At 41.2% G+C, this 21535-nt stretch overlaps 1 protein-coding gene across 8 annotated transcripts in view; it reads right to left on the bottom strand.

Annotated features, from left to right (window-relative positions):
• ank1b (ankyrin 1, erythrocytic b) overlaps window positions 1–21535 on the bottom strand; it is a 73827-nt gene that overhangs the window by 10076 nt on the left and 42216 nt on the right. For 4 of the 8 annotated variants that reach the window (XM_071466937.1, XM_071466939.1, XM_071466940.1 and 1 more), the window contains exons 12-39: window positions 21316–21414; window positions 20638–20736; window positions 20240–20437; window positions 19868–19966; window positions 19526–19624; window positions 19069–19266; window positions 18878–18976; window positions 18345–18443; window positions 18016–18114; window positions 16642–16734; window positions 16387–16459; window positions 16181–16201; window positions 14665–14788; window positions 14410–14473; window positions 13892–14004; window positions 12700–12924; window positions 11974–12128; window positions 11422–11633; window positions 9593–9797; window positions 9339–9435; window positions 8985–9213; window positions 8372–8500; window positions 6118–6237; window positions 5318–5402; window positions 4066–4140; window positions 3843–3974; window positions 3367–3525; window positions 2541–2612 (exon numbers count right to left, since the gene is read on the bottom strand). In XM_071466937.1, coding sequence (XP_071323038.1) covers window positions 2541–2612; window positions 3367–3525; window positions 3843–3974; window positions 4066–4140; window positions 5318–5402; window positions 6118–6237; window positions 8372–8500; window positions 8985–9213; window positions 9339–9435; window positions 9593–9797; window positions 11422–11633; window positions 11974–12128; window positions 12700–12924; window positions 13892–14004; window positions 14410–14473; window positions 14665–14788; window positions 16181–16201; window positions 16387–16459; window positions 16642–16734; window positions 18016–18114; window positions 18345–18443; window positions 18878–18976; window positions 19069–19266; window positions 19526–19624; window positions 19868–19966; window positions 20240–20437; window positions 20638–20736; window positions 21316–21414 — 3472 coding nt within the window. The remainder of the gene's footprint in view (window positions 1–2540; window positions 2613–3366; window positions 3526–3842; window positions 3975–4065; window positions 4141–5317; window positions 5403–6117; window positions 6238–8371; window positions 8501–8984; window positions 9214–9338; window positions 9436–9592; window positions 9798–11421; window positions 11634–11973; window positions 12129–12699; window positions 12925–13891; window positions 14005–14409; window positions 14474–14664; window positions 14789–16180; window positions 16202–16386; window positions 16460–16641; window positions 16735–18015; window positions 18115–18344; window positions 18444–18877; window positions 18977–19068; window positions 19267–19525; window positions 19625–19867; window positions 19967–20239; window positions 20438–20637; window positions 20737–21315; window positions 21415–21535) is intronic. The other 4 variants (XM_071466933.1, XM_071466935.1, XM_071466934.1 and 1 more) reach the window with 2 other exon arrangements.

Here is a 21535-nt window from a genome sequence, read left to right as displayed (position 1 = left end):
GGCACATGGAGCTACCAAAAATAGACTCATAGCATCTCAAACGATGTAGCTAAAAACTGAAACTTATTCTAATGGGATCTATGCCATCTAACAGCTCTGGACAGCAAAACAATAGTATGTATTAATGGGTGAAATACATCTTTACTGTGTCAGTAATTGTCTCTCAGAGTTTATGTTCACTAATGGACCACAGTGTGGTTAAGCATGTGTGCGTGTTTCTGGGATGGTACAGGGCCAGGATGATGAGAGGTGGCGTCAGAATGAGGTGAGCAGGGAGGAATGAGTCAGAATTAGAATGAGGGTTAGAATGAGTTAGATGAATCTGGGTTAGCCTTTCCCTTCACTCCTGCTATTAAAACACAAACACACAGACAAAGTGTCAAAGGCACAAGATGTGGTGAAGCACAAATAAACTCCACAGAGATTGTCATGGCACAAGAAACAAATGAAAGACAACACACTGCACAGCACGCTACTCACTTTGCCACTGTACACACATACACACACACACCTATATACACGTATACACACAAACACAATACAGCACTCATTAAAATACAGATGAGGACACACACATTTTGGGCTCACAGGTAAGGCTTAAATGTGCACACACACCCAAACCAATACACAAACACACCTTAGAGCATCATAACTGCTGGCAAATAATGTTCAGGCAATGTTGACAATGAGTTTGTCATCACACTTGGGCAAAACCTGGCTCATGAAAATCCTTAAATATCTGAATGTCGATTGGTTCTAAAGTAAAATGTTTAATGAGAGATTTTCTTTTGCTTTTATGTACATTTCAATTTTAGAAAACGATTACACAATAAACTTTGTTTATAAAAGTGAAAAGTGCACATACTAGACTAAACCATAGTTAATTCACAGTTTTGCCCATGAATGAAAGACATGTTGTCACAGCAACATTGTGCGTTGAACATTATGTGCTGTGCAGCTGACTGTGTTACAGCGTAGCATTAAAAAAAACACACCATTTATTTTACAAGAAAAGAAAAAAAAACATTTGTTTGTTAATATAGCATTTAAAACAAGACTGAAATACACCAATTGAACAGAGAAAACATTTTAAACTGTGAAGAAAACTTCATACGTTGAAAGCATGCCATGCACATAAAGATGTCATAATCAAAAATAGCAAACTTTATTTCGTTCAAGACACTGCACACTCACACATCCCTTTCACTGTACAGACAAAAAAACATCTTTATAAATATATTTTAAATCTTTTTAATGTAACTTCAGTATAACACTGAGTCTAGCTTTTCTTGCACAGCTCTTCAAACACTTCTTGTGTAAAAACAAGACAAAATATTCATTCACATAAATTCCTTGCAAACTGAGCTAAATAAAGTGATTTCCTTGGCTTTCTTTGATTACTAACAATAATTATTTACTGCAGCCGCGGTCTGATACATGCTTACACACAACCATAAACTCACACATACACACACGCACACGCACACACAAACAGATACTGTAACAGCAAAGCATGCAGCATGCACGTGCACAAACTGTAGTACACACACAGAGCTGGATTGAGAGAGGAGGAGAGGGTCCCCGCTCTACTGAACGAGGGAGGAGCGCGGGAAAATAAGATGACAAGAGAAGAGGAGGCCCAGAGGTCAACATGAGGTCATATGAGGTCAGAGGTCGGACAGGAAGAGCTGTGCGGAAGAAGAGCAGGAGAAGGGAGGAGGAGGAGGAGGAGCAGGGCGGCTGGGCAGCAGATATGACATGTTATAGGTTCAGAGAAAGACTGACAGTAGGATAGATAGATAGATAGATAGAGAGAGAGAGAGAGAGAGAGAAAGGGAGAGAGAGAGAACCTGAGCAAAAGACAAAATTTCAAGGCCACTAGAACATTGCAGTTACGTAACAATGTCAGCTGTCAGTCGAGCATAAACAGACAGGTGAAATTCTGTCTTGTTCTCAGGGAAAGAAAGAGAAAGACAGAGAGAGAATGAAGGAGGAATAGAATCAAGGTATGAAGGCCCAGCGCACACTATCTTCTGTGTACTAGTGCCACTTTTGACTAGTGTATCCATCCCAGACACACACACACACATGCTCGTATGCACACACACATGCTTGTGTGTATGCATACGAGCACACGCAGCCACACATACACCCATATGTAATCTTACCAAACAGCCAAACAGCCATAATCAAAAATCAGATATTACCCATAAGTTTTGGCTTATTTGGCCTTCAATGTTGTGTTTACTCTCAGTGAAAGAGTTTTATCCTCATTTCTCATATCAAGTCAAGAGAATAAGAACCTTCATGTTTAGGGCTCAAATATGAGGTGTGAAAAACTGTAACTGAAATAAAAAAATGACTTGTGCCCCAGTGCCCTTAGTGCATGCTGCAAAAGGCTGGGTTCATGGTGGGAGAATGACACCATTCCTCAGACCTCAAAAACATGACTTGAGATTCATCATCATCACCATCATCATCATTATCATCATTTACATGAGCAGCAAACCACCATGCAGCCCGAGGTCCCTTCAACTTACCCCTTCTGAAAAACGGGGGTCTAATAACTCGTGGCTTGTGCACTAGACGCAATGGCCTTGTGTCCGTGATCTCTTGTGGAGCAACAGAGACAAGGTGAGATGGCTGTTACCCAGACTCAATGAGGCAGGGAGGTTTTCAGAGGTGGAAAGTAAATGAGAACAACAGCTCACCTTATTGTGCTGAAGAATTTGGTCTCAGATTTTCAGTAGTGCTGACTATAGTAACTGTCGTGACCGATACATCTGTTTGAGTAAATAAACCCTTAAGAAGTGACTGAAATAGAGTCAGAAAATCACTGTGATTTTAAATAAACTTTTTTTCTGTGTATTTTCTTTTAATTTAGATCATTTTTTTCTGAATTTAAGTCTCTGCTAATGTCACCAAGTACACCAAATACTGTACTTGACGACTGAATTAACTGAACCTGTGATTAAATCTCCTTCAGATTCTGCTTGAGCAGGAAATCCCTATAAACTTTCCATTTCTGATCGTCACAGATAATCAGAGGACAATTATTAAACAATGATGTTAACATCAGTCAGTAATTCAATATTTATTTCATCTTCTATTTTCCCTCAAAACTTTATAAACAATGAAACTGTTTGGTCTTTTTGTCTCATATCTTGAGTGAGGAAGACATGCTACAGAAAAAGTCAAATGATTGTTTCACCTGCTTTAAGGCAACAAGGTGTTAAAGCTAAATGCAGAATTAGATCACTTCTTTTTTCAGTCTAAGTGTAGCAGACCAATTTATTACTCACTGACGAATATACTAATTCGAACATTGCGTGTCTTGTGTGTGATGTTTGTGTTTGTGTGTCTTACCATTAATGACGCTGGGGGACAGCAGGGTGGAGTCGCGCTCGCTGAGTCGGCACGCGCCCTCCTCCGAAGAGCCGGGCACTGGCTGTGGAGCCTGACCCTCCACAGACGTCACAATGTCTGCACGGTCGATGTTCTTCAGAGCGGTGTACAGGCTCTCCACTGAGAGGGAGACACAACAAGGGTGGAGGGGTGGGGGGGGGGGGGGGGGATGCAAAGAGAGAGACATAGTGAGAAGAGATGGGAAGTTAGAGAGTTTCTACAAATACAGTTAATCTGATGAGTAAATTCTCAAAAGAGGGAGATCTATAATTTGATGATGTGATGTCAGATTTACTTCTGTGCTGCAACTGAGGTAACATTTAATCTCTCAGAGAACATCTCTCTTGACTTGCAGCAGTTTCTATGTAGTGATAATACTACAGTATGTAGGTGGCTAAAAATTATTTCCGAGAACTATACAGCTGTGTTGCACTTACTCTTGGCCCTTTTGCCTTCTCTGCAGGCCCACAGGTTGAGCAGGGCAGAGCTCTGATCCAGCAGTGAGTTGGGATTCTCCACACGGATCCTGTTGATGTCGTCCACACCGAACTGAAGCTCTCGTGCCAACTCTGCCCAGAGGACAGGGTGAGTAGGTTGATTAGTATACATAAAAAAACAGAAAGACAGATACAGATATTTACATATTTTGAAGCGACTGACCTGCCCAGCTCAAACCCAGCTGTTCAGATATGATGTTGATTTTGATCTCAGTCCTCTCCATGGCATTCACTGTGGCTAAAGAGAAAGAAAAAACAGCTAATTTAGGAACACCCAAGAGTGCACACAAAGCCAGTGTCCCCTTGAAAAGCATCTGTACATTTACTGAACTGAGGAGACTGTAACTCTGCCTCTAATTTTAAAGTCACACTTTATTTGGACAGTCCAGCTGATATCTAAGGGGCTATAATTTGCTGGTGTGTTTTGGAGTTCATAGGTAGATCATATCAACTTTGGACTATCCAAATATGTGTAATTGAAAAGTATATTACTCAAATACAACAGGCAATTGTTATTAGATTTTTTTTGTTTTCCGTTTTGGTTTCAATTCATCTTCTGTTTCCTAAAACACTTCATGTTGTTGCTATTAAAATTGTTAATAGCAATACTTACCTTACAAAAGCATTTCTCTGTTGGAGGAAGTACGCAGTACCCGCACATGTTTTTGTCCATATAATCCTCAGGGTTAGCACACCATATAGGCAGGGGAGGTTAGAATTTGGAGTTCATTCAGGTGCTTGTCCCACCAGTCAAAGTAGCATTCAGTAACAGTTACAGAGGGACTGAGGTGCAATGTAGCAGCGCTGTGTACTCGATAGACAGAAAAGACCTTTCCCCTTCAACCCCACCCACTATCAGCACCAGTTAAAACAACCAGAGCGGCCATCTTGACTCTGCTCATTTATCACAGGCCAGTATAAGGGCTCCTCTGTCTAACTCCACTGCGAGGTCCTGCCCATTCCCAATGCTAAGGTACAGTGCTAATGCTAACAGTATCTGCTGCCATGCCATTGGAAATCGCAGTGGAGACACCAGCGCCATGCAAAACCAATCAGAAGTCATTCATCGGTTGTCATAGCTACCAGGACACTGAGGAAAGAAGAGGCTAATTTGCCATGTGTCATGGAGCCATTTTGGGCCACGTTGGAAATTGCTGCTCGTCTTTTTGTCGCACATTCATTAAGATATCCTCTAACTGCACTGCAAAGAACTCTGGGGCATATTGTAGAGCAGTGCATTGCATCCAAGGCTCAGTCTTTGTGCCATGCTTGCACGCGAGACAGATAGGGGGAAATAGAGAGGGTAGAGTGGGAAGCAGAGGGTTGTGGGTAAAAGGGGCAGTGCAACATTCAGTGCCCATCTCCACTGTGTTTATATCAGGAGAGGGCTGAGAGTCAGGCAGTGAAGGACTCACCCACACCGGGCTCGTTCAGCGCGCTGTAGCGCTCTCTCAGGGCGAGAGGGGTTAAGGTTCTCCTGCGCTCCTCACTTCCAGCAGCCTAAAAATAAATACATACAACCAAATCATATCATAATTACATTATAATTCTTGTCATTATGTCATTAATGCAGCACTTTAACCCTTTTAACCCACTGTTCGGCCCGTATCACACTAGCACTATGTAGAGCATGGATGGACTTATGGTACAATGAAAAGTCCAACAGTCCAACAATCATTGGGAACGAAATGTCCAGATTCATTGTGAGGGTCTAATGATCAAAACTACTCCATTTGTCTACTACCGTAGTCCCTGTTTCAAATAGTGGTGAAGCAACATTATCAAAGGAGATTCCCATAAATAATAAGCAGAATATATCGTCTATACATGGTCTTTCAGCCAATCATGTGTGATAAACAATGGCTAACTAACACCCCACAAGTGATGACATCTGCTATTATTGTGAAGGACAAATTTTTTCATTTCCAGTGTTCATCTTGTTTTTCTAGGCTTCGCTTATTGTCCCAGAGTTGAGGCCATAAAGACCTTCACTGTGTTATACAATGGGTTACTTTTTAGGCACTGTTGTTTAGCACAAGGAGAAATTGAGTCCCTTGCTGGCTGTGTACTGCTCATCTTGTTCTCTTTGTTGCAGAGCTTACAATAAATACTTCTGCCTGAGACATCTGAACTCCTGGTGATCATCCTGGGAAATTCAAGCACAAAGGTTTGGGTATGTGTGCTTGCTGGGGGATGATTGGGATCAAGTCCTTACCTTGACACATGGTGGCATGGTTATGTTAAGGTTACACAGTACGTGCTGTGTGTCCTCGTACTTGGTGCACTTCCGCAGAAAGGATAAAAAGCCAGTGGCATCCTTGTTGCTATCTCTGACCTGACATGAAGAAAGGCAGATGGAGAGAGGAAGAGAAAGAAAGAGAGAAGGAAGAAGATGGAAAAAGGAGAGAGCAGATAGAGGAATGGAAGAGAGAAGGGTGAGCAAAAGGATTCAGGAGGAAAGCAAAGAAAAGAAGTGAAAGGAAGAGACAGGTTAAGAGACAGAAAGCCACGAAAAAAGAAAAGAATGAATCAGAGCAAGAGCGAGGAAGAGGAAGAGGAGGAAGAAAAACAGATCAAAACAGGTATTAGATCCCTCCACAATGTCTCGAGCATGTGGCGCAGTAACATGGGACGAGAAGCAGGGGGAAACAGGGATGGAAGCAGTCCACAGGCAGGCGAGAGGGAGAGATTTACCTGCACATTTTACCTGGACGTCTGTCAGACCAGACAGTTACAGAGTGACCGTGAGAGAGAGAAAGAGAGACAGTGAGACAGACACATACAGACAGGCAAGGCCGCAAGATAGGAAGGCAGGCAAAGAAAGTGAGGGAGTCACAGGACATGCAAACAATTACCCAAGAGAGTCGACAGGTAGATAGGTAAGTTGTTTGTTGCTTGGCTACTCCATAATGAAAAAAGATATTTATCATTCATCTAGCCGATGCTGAACAGTAGTGTGAGTGTTACACTGACAGACGCACATGGACAGACAAATAGGTGAAGTGCCAAACAAAATGAATGAAAAATGAAAAATGACATGAATATAATTACGCGACAGACATGAGGAGGCACAGATGTGGTGCAAGAGAAGGGCTTTAAACAACAGACATGTGAAGAGAGAAAGAGACTATGATATAATTAAGATCAGAAAGAGGGAAAAAATAAATAGTGTAGCATTACACAAAAAAAAACCAAAAAAAAAAAACAGGCACAAACTTGGACAATTACCATCTTGTCATTTTTGAAGAAATAAGAATGATTTGACAACCACAAAGATGAAAAAACTGATTGACACACACATCAGGTAACAATAAATCAAAAAACATCAGTAACAATAATCTTTATTGATATACCCTCATACTAAATGAATTCTAACTCAAAATAATATTTTTTTCAAAAACTTGAGATTAGCCTTACTGTTTGAGTGAAATTATTACTATTATGAAATTGAAAAGTGATAGTTTGGATTATTTGACCTGGGGTTGTGTGAGGTAGTCATGCACAGTCAGTGTTACCTGCAGTAGATCCGGATCAGCGCTCTACCAGTTAGGAGAGGCAGCAAGGAGCACAACACACTAGCAGAGCAATGTGCTGCTGTGCATGGGGTCAGCAGAAAAATGTGATCACCGAAACAATCCCATATCAGTTTGAATGTATGCTTCATTTAGAATTTTTCAGTGCTTTATTTTCCCGTCAAAACTAAGTGAAGTTTAGCTCTTTCTGATTCAATCAGCTGACCTGAGGCTGCAGCGTAATACAGGTGCGCTTTTGCGTAGGAATATGGTAGTTTTGTGGTTGAGAAAATGTAGTACCAAAGGAAAGTCCTGTTTTGACGGGAAGATGGAGCGCTGAAAATATGATAAATGAAGTGCACATTTCAACAGATATTGGATTGTTTCTGTGGTCGCCTTTTTAAAGTGTCTTAAACGCATTTTTTCTGCTGGCTCTGTGCACAGCAGCACATCGCTCTGCTAGTGTGCCATGCACACTGCTGCCATTCCTAACTGGCAGTGAGCTGATCTGAATCTACCACAGTTAATGAACTGACTATGCATGAACAAAGCCACGTTAAATAAGCCAAACTATCACTTTAATATGGAAGTAATTTCACAGTTTCTCAGGTGTAGATTTCACTTTCTCAGCATAGTGTTTGTGTGGTGCTGAGTGAGTGCAGAGGGAACACAGCACTGTACTGTTATCTGAACTTGTACATGCTAATGGTGGGACAAACTGAAAAGTCTGGCTCACAGATATCACAGTGAAAGGCAAACAGACACACAAAAACCACCATATCAACAGGTTGTCTGGGTGATCAGCAGGTGGGTGCTCACGGGGTGGACACTGACTAACTGGCGAAAGGATCCTTTACACGCTGAACCCAACAACTGAACAAACAAAACCACAATACTGTATGAATATGTAGCGAGTGATAGAAAAGCAGGCATATGAACAGTCAGATAGAGACAGACCTTGACGGAGACAGGCAGTCTGTTATCTCTGAAGGCCTGAAAGCTGAAGCTGCGAGGCTGCTGGGTGGCCTTCCTGATGGGCACTAGATTCCCAGAACACTCCAGGTGCAGCGGCATGCCCTCCATCAGCTGTAAAAAAGTGTCACAACATGGTAAGGATGACAAGACAAACCAGAAGACCAAGGGCATGTGAGAATTATTTGACCCTTGTAAAACAGCCAGAGTGAGGATTGTAATCATAACTTCTTAGAGAAAGACACAAACTCCTTCTCCTGATAAAACACTGCACTTGCAGTATTGTGCTCTCCATGATGGGGAGGTTTTGGAAGTAATAAGTAATAAGTCTTTCATTTCAACGGGAAAAGAAAAAAAACTGTAAGTGCCTCTTTTCCAACACTGATACTGCATTTGCAGCCTTCTAAAGCATCTTCTATTGCATATACACTAAGTACGACTTTTAGATAGCAACATTTAAATTGACAGGTGATTTAAAACAAGAGCCAAGAACTTGCTTGAAAGTGGGCAGATAAAAAACTATATCTGAGGTTGCCATGACCCATGATGTTCTCTGTAACACCTTTCCCTTTTTGTGAACTTTTGCTCCTGTACTGACCTCAATATCTCGACTGCGGGCCACTTCACTGAAGTTTTCATGCAGCTCCAGCGTTTTGTCCATCTTGTCATCCGTCATGCAGTAACAACGCAAGCGTCCCTCGCGCGCTTCATTCATCTTGGCAAAAATAACAAACTTAGCCATATATGGCACAGCCATTAGCTCCCGGTACAACAAGTTGGCAAAGGTCACAGCCTCTGCCGTACGTGGACAGTCTGCCAACCAGAATCTGGGTAAAGAGAAAAGAGAAGGAACATGGCAGATAGAAACTCAATTAATATGCAGATGTGGGCAAGAGAGCAGGGAAGGAAAGACTGGTAATACATTTCTCTTGCTCACTGTTGAGGTGCTCACCTTGCAGAAACATTGGTGGTAAAGTTGGCACAGTTATTGGCGTACATCAGCTTTGTGGTCCCAGTGATGTCCTCCCACTGAGCTGGTGCTGTTCCACCTGTGACACAACAACCACACTGTGCCATTCATGTCCTAATAAACAATGTAACAGATGCCTAACTACACACATTTACAGCACATTTTATGTTATATACACATCACAAAACCAGCATAAAAATTCTTGTTTATTTGGTCATCTTCACAGTGGATTGTACCAATGACACTGCAGAGGAGGCGCAAGCTGGTGGTATCACCCTCCCCAGCATCCCGTGGACTCTCTCTCCAGGATGGTGGCAATGGGATGCGCAATCCGATTGGACGGTGGAATTTGCGTCGGCGTGGTTCAATAGTAACTACTGGGCTGAAGGTTGCCTGGTTACCAAGCTGTCGAGTCAGCAGTTCATCAGGGATTGGCTGCGCCTGAAGTGGAAGTGGTGGGAAAAGGGTGTTGAGCAGGAAGATGCCAAAAAGACAGAATAAAGGTTACAGAGTTGAACAGAAGGTTGGGGTACAAATATGTGAAAGTTAAACTCAAACACAAGCACGGTATAAAAGCTGAAGTAAGTATTATTGATCCAAAAGGCTGAACATAGGCAGGAAACAGAGACAAGGAGAGGACAGAAAACAAAAAGAACAGGACATGTGCAGCAGAATGAAACATCAAACTCACAGCCATACTCACACATGCAACAAATTCATATTTCACACCTGACCCAACTCAGATCAGTGCATCAGCTCGGTCAGTGTGGCTCACAACTTAAATCAGGGAACTGAGTAGTGATGAATGGCTGGATAAAAGGAAAACATAAACAGAGCAGCATAAGCATGAAGCAAAACTTGTACCCATGCAGTTTCCTGAAGTAACATCAGTGCCATGACAAATCAGTGCTTTGACAGAAAACGTAAACAACGTACAGTGAAGCGACCAAAAAGACTAAAATATGGAGCCCATAATCAACCATAATCTCTCTGTCAAGGAAAGCAAAACCAAGTGGAGGTGTATGTGGATGTGTCAACTTGAGTGTTTGCCAAGTTCCCATATGTGTGTCCGTGGAGGTCTGGATGAGTGACAGTCAGCCACACACTTGCCAAAAGCTCCTATTTGGTGTTGCAAATGCTAATTTAGATACACTGCAGCACAGCATGACAGGCTGAGAGACTCCTCAGCTCAAGTTGCCTGGTTCTTGGCAACAGTATATGCAGGATTAATTATATTGTAACTTTATATCAAACTGAATTTTAAAAGCATGAAAAACCCATTTTCTCAATGAGCTTCTTACTATCAGTAATGGGCTCCCACGCAAACACACAGGCTTCTGCCAAGGACTTTCACATGAGAGATTTCGTCATTCCAGTTTATGCTCTGCTTTTCCTGCTTTTATTTTGAAATTTCTTTTGAAAGTTTAAGTGTATTTTGAAGTGGGCAGAGCTATGTTTGAAAAAAATGGTGATGTCGTATAATGAAACTAATGGAAATCAATGACTAAAAGAAAAGGGAGGCAGAAAAATTACATTTCAAGTAATTTGATGTGTACAAAATTGACACTAAATGGGCAAAAATATGGAGGTTTCTGTAAAATATGGACTTGCACTGAATCAAAAAATACTGGATGAAGGTGGATTTGTTTGCTTATCCTAGATACAACAACTCCACAATTCATAAGCTTCCTTTAAACATCAAGATTCACAATAATAAGAGAATAATCATCTGCTCCAGCTCAACTTCAACTTCAGGATGTGAAATCTGTCAGATCTCTACACATAAATATTGCACTAAAAAACTAAAAATGCTACAGATGAGTGTGTTGGCATGGATCAGTGAGTCACAGACTGAAAGTCAGCTGTTCAAACATCTGTCCATTTATAAAAAAACAGATAAATAACAAAAACCACAGCAATTATGAAAGGTGTGGATCTGCATAGGGTCTATCTCATGGTTTTAAATCTGTTCTTCCCTCTCCTCTGTTTTCTTAATTCACTCATGCTCTCTCATATCCTTCCCCCTCTTCTGTATTTGCACTATAATTTCCACTCCTCTTCTTACCTGCAGCCCCAGTCTCACTCTTTTGGTGACGGCTGTCTCAGGGAAGATGGCCTCCACGTGGGGCACCAGCTTACTGGTCAGCCGGCCACCCTCTGGACCGATCAGATCACTCTCCTGCTGAATGCGGGAGACCACAGCAAAGTAGAGGGGGAAGTCAGTGGAGATGATCCGACGGATTCTCTTCTTCTCTAGCTCCTCTTGACTCTCCAGGTCTACAGATGGTTAGGAGTGAAAGAAAGGACAGAAATACAACGAGAAACACAGAGGGAACAATAAAGAGAGGGAGGGTAAATGTTAGACTGCAACTTTAACAAAGACTTGAAGCTTAACATAGACACAGGTGAGCCATACAATCACCACTGTACAATTAGAATTGTCCAGGTGAGAAAAAAACACATCTGTATCATTGCTTATATAAGTTTCCTATGAAAAAAACTCCCCTTTCGGTGCCCTTGTTCTACAACTCCACAAACATGCTCCAAGACTAAGACTGACTAATCTGCAACCTTGCAAGGTCTCACTGAGAATGACATCCATTACCATTACACTGACCTTCATCCATGCCATTCAGAATAGTTTCCAACACTTCGTCGCCATAGCGATTGCGATGTTCCTTCCAGACCGATCCGTTTTCACTGCGGAGAACCACAAGCTCTCGGTCCCCTCGGCCCAGTGAGGCAAAGTGGGGGATTTCCACAATCACTGGCCTGTGGAGGAAACAACAACCTGCATGAAAATGTGATTTTCGTTCTGTTTTCAAGCTTCTACAGCATCTAGTCAGTTTGAAATAAGAAAACAAATACAGTACAAAATGGGGTTTGTGACATAAATATACATTTTGTAGCCTTGTTTTAGTAAAGCAAAACAATAATATCCAACTTTGCTTTGTTTTGTTATTGTTGAATAACACCATAATCACACCATAATTTGCAGTTTCTTCCTGATATGTGTAGATGTATTAATGTCCACTAGATGGCACAGTAATCATGATATCATTCATGTATAAAAAGTACAACAAATGATTTAAATTACCTTTAACAACCATTTAATAAATTTTATAAAGCTTTTAATTTCATTTGAACAAAATGCAAAAATATTTGCAAGCTAATGCCATTTTATACCAGCACTCATTTTAGATCCTATGTTATCCACCAAATCAGAAATATTTTTGCAGCTGCTACCAAATGCTACACACATAAATGCACAAATGGGCAAACCAAAAGCATGTTTTAAAGGCGGCCAAATACATTAAATGAAGCTACCATAAAGTTGACTCACCCAAGGAACTGCATACTGGACGGCCCTAGGGAGATGATGCGGCTAGCAAGCCCCTCCCCCTCCACCAGTGGAGGAGGTGTGGTCAGTTTCTGAGGTTTGACCAGTCGGCAGGTGATGCGCGTTGGTGCGGCGCAGGTTCGAGGAGGAATGATAACCCGCAGCCCGTGGTGTCTGCTGCCTCGCATGGAGCCTCCTCGAGCATCCACCATGAAACTCACCAGGAAGCTGCGGGTCAGACAGTGACGCTATGATTTAATGACGAGTTCAGCTCACTTTATCAACTCAAGATGATTAAGATGTGTTCAGCATTAAATAACACAGGACAGGATGATAAAACTTAACGAGTGATGCAGAGCTTTCCTGTGTGAGACTCTTCCCACTGAATGAGACAGAAAAGCATCATTCATTTGTGTATTTTCTTTAGCAGTGTTTTGAATTGATCTGATCATTTACTTTGCAAAGTAATTCATAAAGGAGACACCAGTTGTGTTGGTGCCCTTTTCATTTGATTGTCTCAGTATGGCAGGGGAGGACAGGCCATCTGGAGTGGGCACTAAGTGCAGCGAGAATCACATGAAAAAAAAAAAAAAAGACCCATGCTGTTTGATCCTGCATCAGACAGTCAGCCATATGTGTGTGCGTGTGTGTGTACGTGTCGGTCAGGGTGAGTCTTTTCCCCTCATGAGTTCATCTTTTCCCCCTCATACACCCTCACTTTATATTCTGCTTTTCAAATGCTGACTCATTGTGCTCTGCATAAATCATGACTAAGCAGACAATAAATTATCATCATGCTGCATTAGCTTTATGGAGCTTGTTGTTAATATCTTAATTACAGTTTTATGCATTAACAATATAAACAAAGTGTAACAGGGAAAAACCAACACAGTTTATGATGCTCACCATGCACCATTTATGTATCGTCCAATTTACAACATAAATCCTGGTTTAAATCTAATAAAACCATTCCTATATCTGTCGTCTTTTTTGACTTTTGACTGTACTGTAGGAACTAATGAGTAGGTGGGTGTCTGTGGTCCAGTCTTGGTCCCTGACCATCATCACTGATGTTTTGGCATCATTGATGATTTCATGTCAGGGATGTTGTAACATCAATGAGGACCAGTGATCGTAAAAGATGAAGCGTGCAAAGTGAAGCATTAACATGCAGCAAAACGTTTTACTAGCTTACCCTGTGTGAATAGGGCTCGCCACAGGGCTGACATTGTCTGAGGTCTCAGTGGCAGGACTGCTCGGGATAAGAGAGTCTTCATCATACTCCTTTGGCAGAGGGATGGGGGTGTGCTGAGGTCAGAGAGGGAGAATAAAGAAAGGCAGTGAAAAATTTGAGAGGCAGTAAAATAACCATGACCGAAAAGATTAAGAGAGAGAAAAGTGGGAGGGAATGACAGAGAAGAGACAGTCAGAGAAAAGGAGAGAGAGGAGAATGTGATAAAAAAATACAGCACCATTAAAGGAATGTGAGAAAAGAGAGAGAATGATAGACAGAAACAGGCAGAGAGTAAAGCAGGAGACCATGTAATAGAAGACGGAGAAAATCAGAAACCAGAAGAAGAGATAAAAATAAATATCAGAATACTTTTTAATATCGAAGGTACTTTCACAAATTAATATCTGTCTTCAGTAGGATAAAATAACACATGCTTACAAAATGCAATGCCTGCTCTAAACATCATGAGTTAAGCCCACCTGATCCAGCAGAACCGTCTCTGGGGACACACAAGGGATCCTGGGAATAGCAGGAGAATAGGGCCTGTGGCAGAGGAAGTGAGAGTAATACAAGACGAGAGTCAATGATTGACTATTATTCTGCACTAGAAATTCCAGTGAAATCATTTTATCTCATTCTGCTGCTTCTGATAATTTAACAAAGATAACTGACATCTATTATGTTATTCTAGAAAAGTTCTGTATGTGTGTGTATTACAGCACACAGTGACTTACGTGGTACCCATGCCACCTTCAAAGTCTCTTAGGGTCTTCTTAGGGGAGAGGAAGTCATCGTCCTGGTCCTTGAAGTCATCAAGCTTTAAGTAGCGCGCTCCATCCATTCCCAGCAACTCGTCTCCTGTGGGCAAAATAAAGAGGTCAGGAACGTAGAGGAGGAGGAGAGGTAAAAAACGAAGACTGGCAAAGGACAGGTTGCAAAGAGCACATAAAGAATTAAGAGAGAAAAGGACGAGACCAGGGGAATACAGGGAAAAAAATGATGCTGAGCTCAGCTCTCAGGTTCTTCCACTCAGTCATAAAATATAAGTTTCTTAATCTAATCTGCCAATGGAATTCATTTTCCTCAATATATTTTGACTTGTTTTTTTATGAGTGACACTATCTTGAACTGCGGCTAACCTCTCCACTTGAATCAAAATAATGTCACTGAATTCAATTCTCCATAGGTGGAAGTAGTAATTGTTACACCACCACACATCCCATCCCTTCACCTTCATGAAACCACAGAAAAAAATGGCCACAAAGCAATTTCAGATATATTTAGTCCAAGCAATGGAGTCAAACCAACAACAACTAGAGCCAATGGAAACCAAAGGAGTGAAAGAAGAGGACCGGTAAGACAGTGACTATTAACACAGTTTAGGACACTGCATGGACGGCAAACTGCAAGGCACCTGGTGACAGCTTTTTTAGTGAGCATGCCCATTAAAGATGAAATCACATGTGGTGATGGTTGTTTCTGTGTAGGAGAAAATACCTCAATTATTAAGGAAGAATGATAGTGAAATAATAATCATAACAACAGCAACTACAACAGTAAAATATAAACTACTTCAAACAACTGAGCTGTTAACAGACAATTAAACATGAATTAGTACAAGCTGTACAGGTAGACAAAAAAAATGGTAAAGAAGGAAAAAAGCAACACAATCGCACAAGTAACACAAACAATTCAGATTAAAAATGAAGCTTGTATGTGAAAATGCTCACGATTTGTTGTGACAATTACAATGATTTGATTTAACTCTGAATTTCTTGAAAGCAGAAAGACGGCTGCATAAACAGCAACTGTGTGTGTAGAGTAGCATGCTACAGCTGGGGCACAGCATGTGTGTAATCAGCTTATTGATCAATTAGGCTGTAAAAGGCAGGAGTAACTTCAAGGCTGAATTGGAAGGAAGCCGTTTGTCTTTGAAATGCTGGAATTCTGTCAATAATGAGTCCACGAACACATGTGCAGTGATGCTGGTAAAAAGGAAGATGTCGTGACTACATGCTTATGAATAACTGAAATTTTTAAATAAATCTCTGAGCAAGAGGAAGAGAATAAAGATAGAGACGATAAAGATAGAGACAAGCAAACACGGCTGGAGTTGAGAGCGGACTCAGAGGAACTGATTAGAAAGACAATTAGTGACGCACAGAGAAAATGAGAGAGTACAATTGCAATGAAGGCACAAGTTCACTAGCCACCGGACCGGACAAGGCAGAGATACAGACACAATCCTACCTAACGTTAGCTGGGCAACCCCTACAAAACAAATGGAAAAGGGTGTTAAAAACAGTCATATACATATTTAAATTCATTGTGGTGCTTCGATATGTCAGTGCACCTCCCAAACAGTCTTCTACCAAAATAGAGTCAGAGCTGAAAATGAATTATCAAAGCTGTGGTGTTGATGTGTTTATTATTATGAATGAAATCAGATAGCCTACCTTCATCCTCTGAGACATCCAATATCTCATCCACTGTCTCAGGAAAACTCATCCGGTGCTTCTCTGCGGTGATCTGTGAGGAGCAGAGACAGAAGGAGGAGCGAGGTAGAGAAGAAAGAGAGGAGAACAGGTGAGGCAGCAGAACCTGATCAAGACAAGGAAATTATTTTATTGAACATCTGACTCGTGGCGTATCAAGGTCACTTCTGTGCGTATTGGTGTAACCATGTGAACCACGCATGATGTGTTGCTCACCACGGAGACGGACTCCTCGGTAACCAGCTTCAGCACGTCAATGACAGAGATGTAACCCAGCCGTTTTGCAATGCCCAGGGGAGATGTCCCATTCTGTACAGAGAAAGATGAGAAACATCATGTAAAATATTTGCATTTTTCTCTTTATTTACAATTAAAATGTGACACCATTTCATTCCTACAATAGAAAGCATTTGTTAATAAAATACGCTATGTCATATATGTAATAAAGTGATAAACTGTTTGTCAGAATAAACGCACAAAATAAAGTAAATGAACATATAGAACATTAAATCAAAATGCAAATGAATGAAGATACTGTGAAGACACATAGTTTTGAATGAACAGAAACTGAACTGATGTTCACACACAAAGTAACTATGAACCTACAGACTGAAACTAAAATACACATCTAGTATCTTATTTAAGAAAGTGGGATGTTTCCTATTGTCCACCATGAAGAAAAATGCAAATTTAAAATATGTTATAGAGTATTAATATGATTTCTTTAAATTTGGAATTAGGAATATGTTACTAAAATCAGATCAAATATATCCAATATCAAAAGGAGAAAAATATACAAGCTGGAAAGATACAATACAGTATCATCATTACAGAGGCATGAATGGGGACTGATGACAAGGGGATGATCATACATGTTATCAGACAGAAACTGAGATCACCATGGATAGGTGAAGTATGTTGATTCTCACTGTGCAAAATACCCCAGAATCCAGAGATGTAGTTGCCCAGATATTTCAAACTATGACCCATATATGATGAAATCCGGACTGGACATGCTCCAATCACGGCATTGTAAGATGTCATATCAAAAAATCTCCAGATATGAGATATATTCTTGCAAGAACCTTAAAATGATATGACAGGTTTTTGGGTTTTGGCACATTGTCTAGACAAAAAATTGTTTCCCAACCATAGGTGATGCACTTGAAGGCTGTATCACAGTACAGTGATATTACAGGGGAAAGTACATTGACAATCTCCCTTTAGAATATTTATGAGGTGATTAACATTGTCAAAGGCAAAAGGACATCTTGTGAAACCTGTCTGATCGTGGTGTTTAATAGCTGTCATATGAATGTGGCTCTGTGCATCTTCCCAGGACCTTGGGAGATTGTTCAGTTTCTGATATAACAGTTTAGCAGTGAGTGTTTTATTTGATAAATGTCATAAAATATAGAAGAGATCATTTTAGAGGGATGCCTTCAAAGACAACCTCACTTATTTGTTTTTACGTTATCTATAGGACACATGTCTATGTTTCCCCAGAGATATCACTGTGCTGGACAATAGGAGGGCCTGGTGATGAGAGGAAGGTCATAACAGGATAAGATATTCCTAAAAGTGTCTCACCGAAGTAATCTCGTTGGGCTGGGCTCCGTGTTTCAACAACAGGGTGACAATATCGGTATGGCCCTGCTGAGCCGCCTGGTGTAGAGGGGTGTAGCCCAACTGAGGAAATAAAGAGCGAGAATGATCAGACAAAAACAAGAAACTCACAGAAAGCTATTTGGCCATTTTGGCACCTAATGCTAATATCAGTGTTGCTCCAGCCCATCTGCTCATACTGGTTAACTCATTGTTGGTAAGTAAACAAATGCATAGGTAGTCAAAAAGGCCCATATGGAGTACCAGTCATATATAGTCACATATGAAGTACAAGTGAGATATAGATAGGTTACCCTTGTCTTGCTGTTCACATGAGCCTGCTGCTGCAGAAGGAACTTCACCATCTTGATGTTGCCATAGTGACAGGCCACATGAAGGGGGGTGTATCCCATCTGAGACGGGGCAAAAGAGAGAGACAGCTGGTTGTTGTTCAGTAGCTTCAATGATGCCTCCTAATGAGCACCTCGGATCTTGTGAAAACGTGTAAACTCAAACAAACATGAGCACGTACCAGTCTGTCTAAAGGTTTTATTTACATTTTTAATGCTTTAAACATGGATTAGCTGGTGTGATAATAAACACATGTTATTAAGAAATTAGATTATATCAGCTTGTGATCAACTTCTCTATTCACATGGATTTCTATGACAAAATACTCATGTCTCATTTCTGTCTTGCAGGCAAAAACTCACGACTAAAAAGTACAACACTGTTTCCATTAGCAGAGAGGTATATGCTAATTCTATGACATCTTTTAACTCAACTCCCCTGATAAAATAAAATTCATTTTATCAATTTATGTCCTAATGGTGATGCTGTATCTTACCCGTGAAGCAGCGTAAACGGAGGCTCCCTGTTTAACCAGTGTGTCAGCGATGCCCACATGACCCTCCTGAGCCACGAGATGTAGAGGGGTCAGTCCATTCTGAGAGGCAGAAGGAATCAAAAGGAGGGATGAGCAATAGGTCTTCATTAAACAGTATTTTTTTATGTGTTTTATCCATTCTAATATTATACCTTGTTTCCCAGATTTACGTTGGCCTGTTTAGAGATGAGCAGAGCCACTATGTCAGGCCGTCCCTCCTGTGAAGCCAGGTGTAGGGGCGTGATACCTTGGAGGGACTCGGCATTGGGTGAAGCCCCATTCTGCAGCAGGCAACTGGCCACCTCCATCTGGTTCTGCTTGGCTGCTATGTGCAGGGGAGTGTAGCCATTCTGCAGAGAGAAACAAGGACAAACACAGACAAGAGTGATCATCTCTTTTCTTAACGTTCTTCTTGTCTAATTTTAGATTAAAACTCGAATGCTGTCGTGATACAGTGCCTCAGAACACAGAGACTGTCATGTGAATTACTGTATGTGTAAGCACCACATATTGATATGACCTGTTTTGGTATTTGTGTCAGCGATGGGTTGGCATGCTGTGTTGGCCTGCCTGTGTGAGTACGTGCACACACATATGTGAGCATCTTACTCGAGCAGTGCTGTGTGCAGATCCTCCCTTGCTGACCAGAAGTCTAACAACATCCAGGTTGTTGTGATGGACGGCCACATGAAGGGGTGTCAGACCATTCTGTTAAACACACGCACGCACGCACACACACGTGCACATATATAAACACATACAACACACACACACACAGAAACATATATATATGAAACACATACCATGATAATCTATGATTCAGCTGATCCTAAAATCATTTGTATGAGGTCAAACTTTCTGGTTGAATTGCTCTTCAGCCTTGTAGAGTGTGCCTCGCTGTTTTGTGTGTACTTCAGGGATCTGAACTACAGAGAGCACAGATTGTCTCACCTTCCCAGCTGCGTTAGGGTTGGCTCCTCTCTCCAGAAGTAGCTCTGCCACATCCACCTTTCCATATTTAGAGGCCACATGGAGAGGTGTGAAGCCTTTCTGCTCAAAACAAAGAAAAACATACAGATGCAGCCAACCGCTGTTGATATATTATACATACCTCTTTTTCCTTTTTTTAAATTCTCATGTAGTTTAGACGATAAAGCTATATCTATATACTGTAGTACCTAAAAGCAATAACTCAGTGTAAAAGATACGTAAACCTTTTTTTTGCCAGGCATAGACCAGTTAAGGCTGAAATTTTGTTTCCCTAACTGAGCATTAATCCAGATGAAGCCATTTTTTCCTTTGCCATGGCTTTGCCTACGCTACCTTCGTCATCTTGATTTGCTGTGCTCCGGCATCCAACAATATTCGAATGGTGTGGACGTGTCCTTCACGTCCAGCGATGTGTAAGGGTGTATGGCCTGCAGTTGTAGCCGAGTCGGGGTTGGCCTTGTGCTCAAGGAGCAGCTTGACGAGCTCCTTGTGGCCCATACGGGCTGCACAGTGTAGAGGTGTCTGGTCGTCCTGGGCACAGACGACAAGGAGAAAGAGGTCAGGAGAACTGACATTATTAAGTTGTGTTTCAAAATAACCAGGTAACTGGGTATCTGTAACCAACCTGCCATTGATGTGTGGTAGTTTTATTGTGTACTTGAGTTGGGCTTTATGTAACTTTTACAAACAGCTTGTTACAGATGACTTAAGTAAGAGTGCACAGCTCATACCTTAGCCTTGGCATCCACTTGTGCTGCGTTCTGCAGCAGGAACTGGGCAACTTCACAGTGTCCTGCTCTGGAGGCCATGTGGAGGGGAGTCTCCACTTTCTGGAGAAGGTTATCATAGACAACAACTCACTCAAATTACATACTAGAATGTGTGCATGTATGTAATGAGATTCATCCATAACCGTATATCTGTTGAGCATTGAGAGGTTCAGTTTGTCCACTCATCTACTGTTATTCTAACTTGTAAAGAAAATCAGTTTTAGAACTTTTTGACCAAGTTTAAATATTGTTTTTTGATTGAAACAAATCCACCTTGTTCATATGAGGGCCCATGCTTCAGATCAGTCTATTCATTTCAGTAATCCAGAAATAATTAAAGCTCATCCTGCAATATCATTTTTAACAGCACTGACTTTCTGCGGTGGTGAAAAAGAAACTTGAAGAATCTATGGCTAATTGTTGAATTTATGACCCACAAAGTTAATCTTCTCCTGTAATTAATTATTGAACTCAGTGTGGGATTCACTCTTTTTAAAAATGTGAACAGAGAGAGAGAGAACTTTCTCTAGCACATCTTCATATGAATAATTTAGACAGTTAATTCACTCAAGTTGGAAAGCGGTTTAAGAGAAAAAAAAATGAATTGTTTTGTTTTGGGGAAGAAAAAGGGGTTCTCACCACATTGGAAGCATTAGGCGAAGCCCCTCTTTGGAGCAGGTTCTTCACTATGTTCAGATGGCCCATGAACGCTGCTACATGAAGAGGAGTGAGACCGGACTGCACACACAAAAGCAGAAAGAGAGGAGGATCAAATGACACTGTAATTCACTGGTCACATCTGACTGACTGACTGGCAATCAATCAAACAGCCAGTTTTGAAACCTTAAGACAGGTGACA

This window comes from Trachinotus anak, unplaced genomic scaffold, assembly GCF_046630095.1.
Source record: "Trachinotus anak isolate AG129_WGS33_773 ecotype Australia unplaced genomic scaffold, CSIRO_AGI_Tana_v1 ptg000028l, whole genome shotgun sequence".
NCBI classification, from domain to species: Eukaryota; Metazoa; Chordata; class Actinopteri; order Carangiformes; family Carangidae; genus Trachinotus; species Trachinotus anak.
Note: the sequence above shows the minus strand (reverse complement) of the source record. Positions and strands in the feature narration are given on the sequence as shown.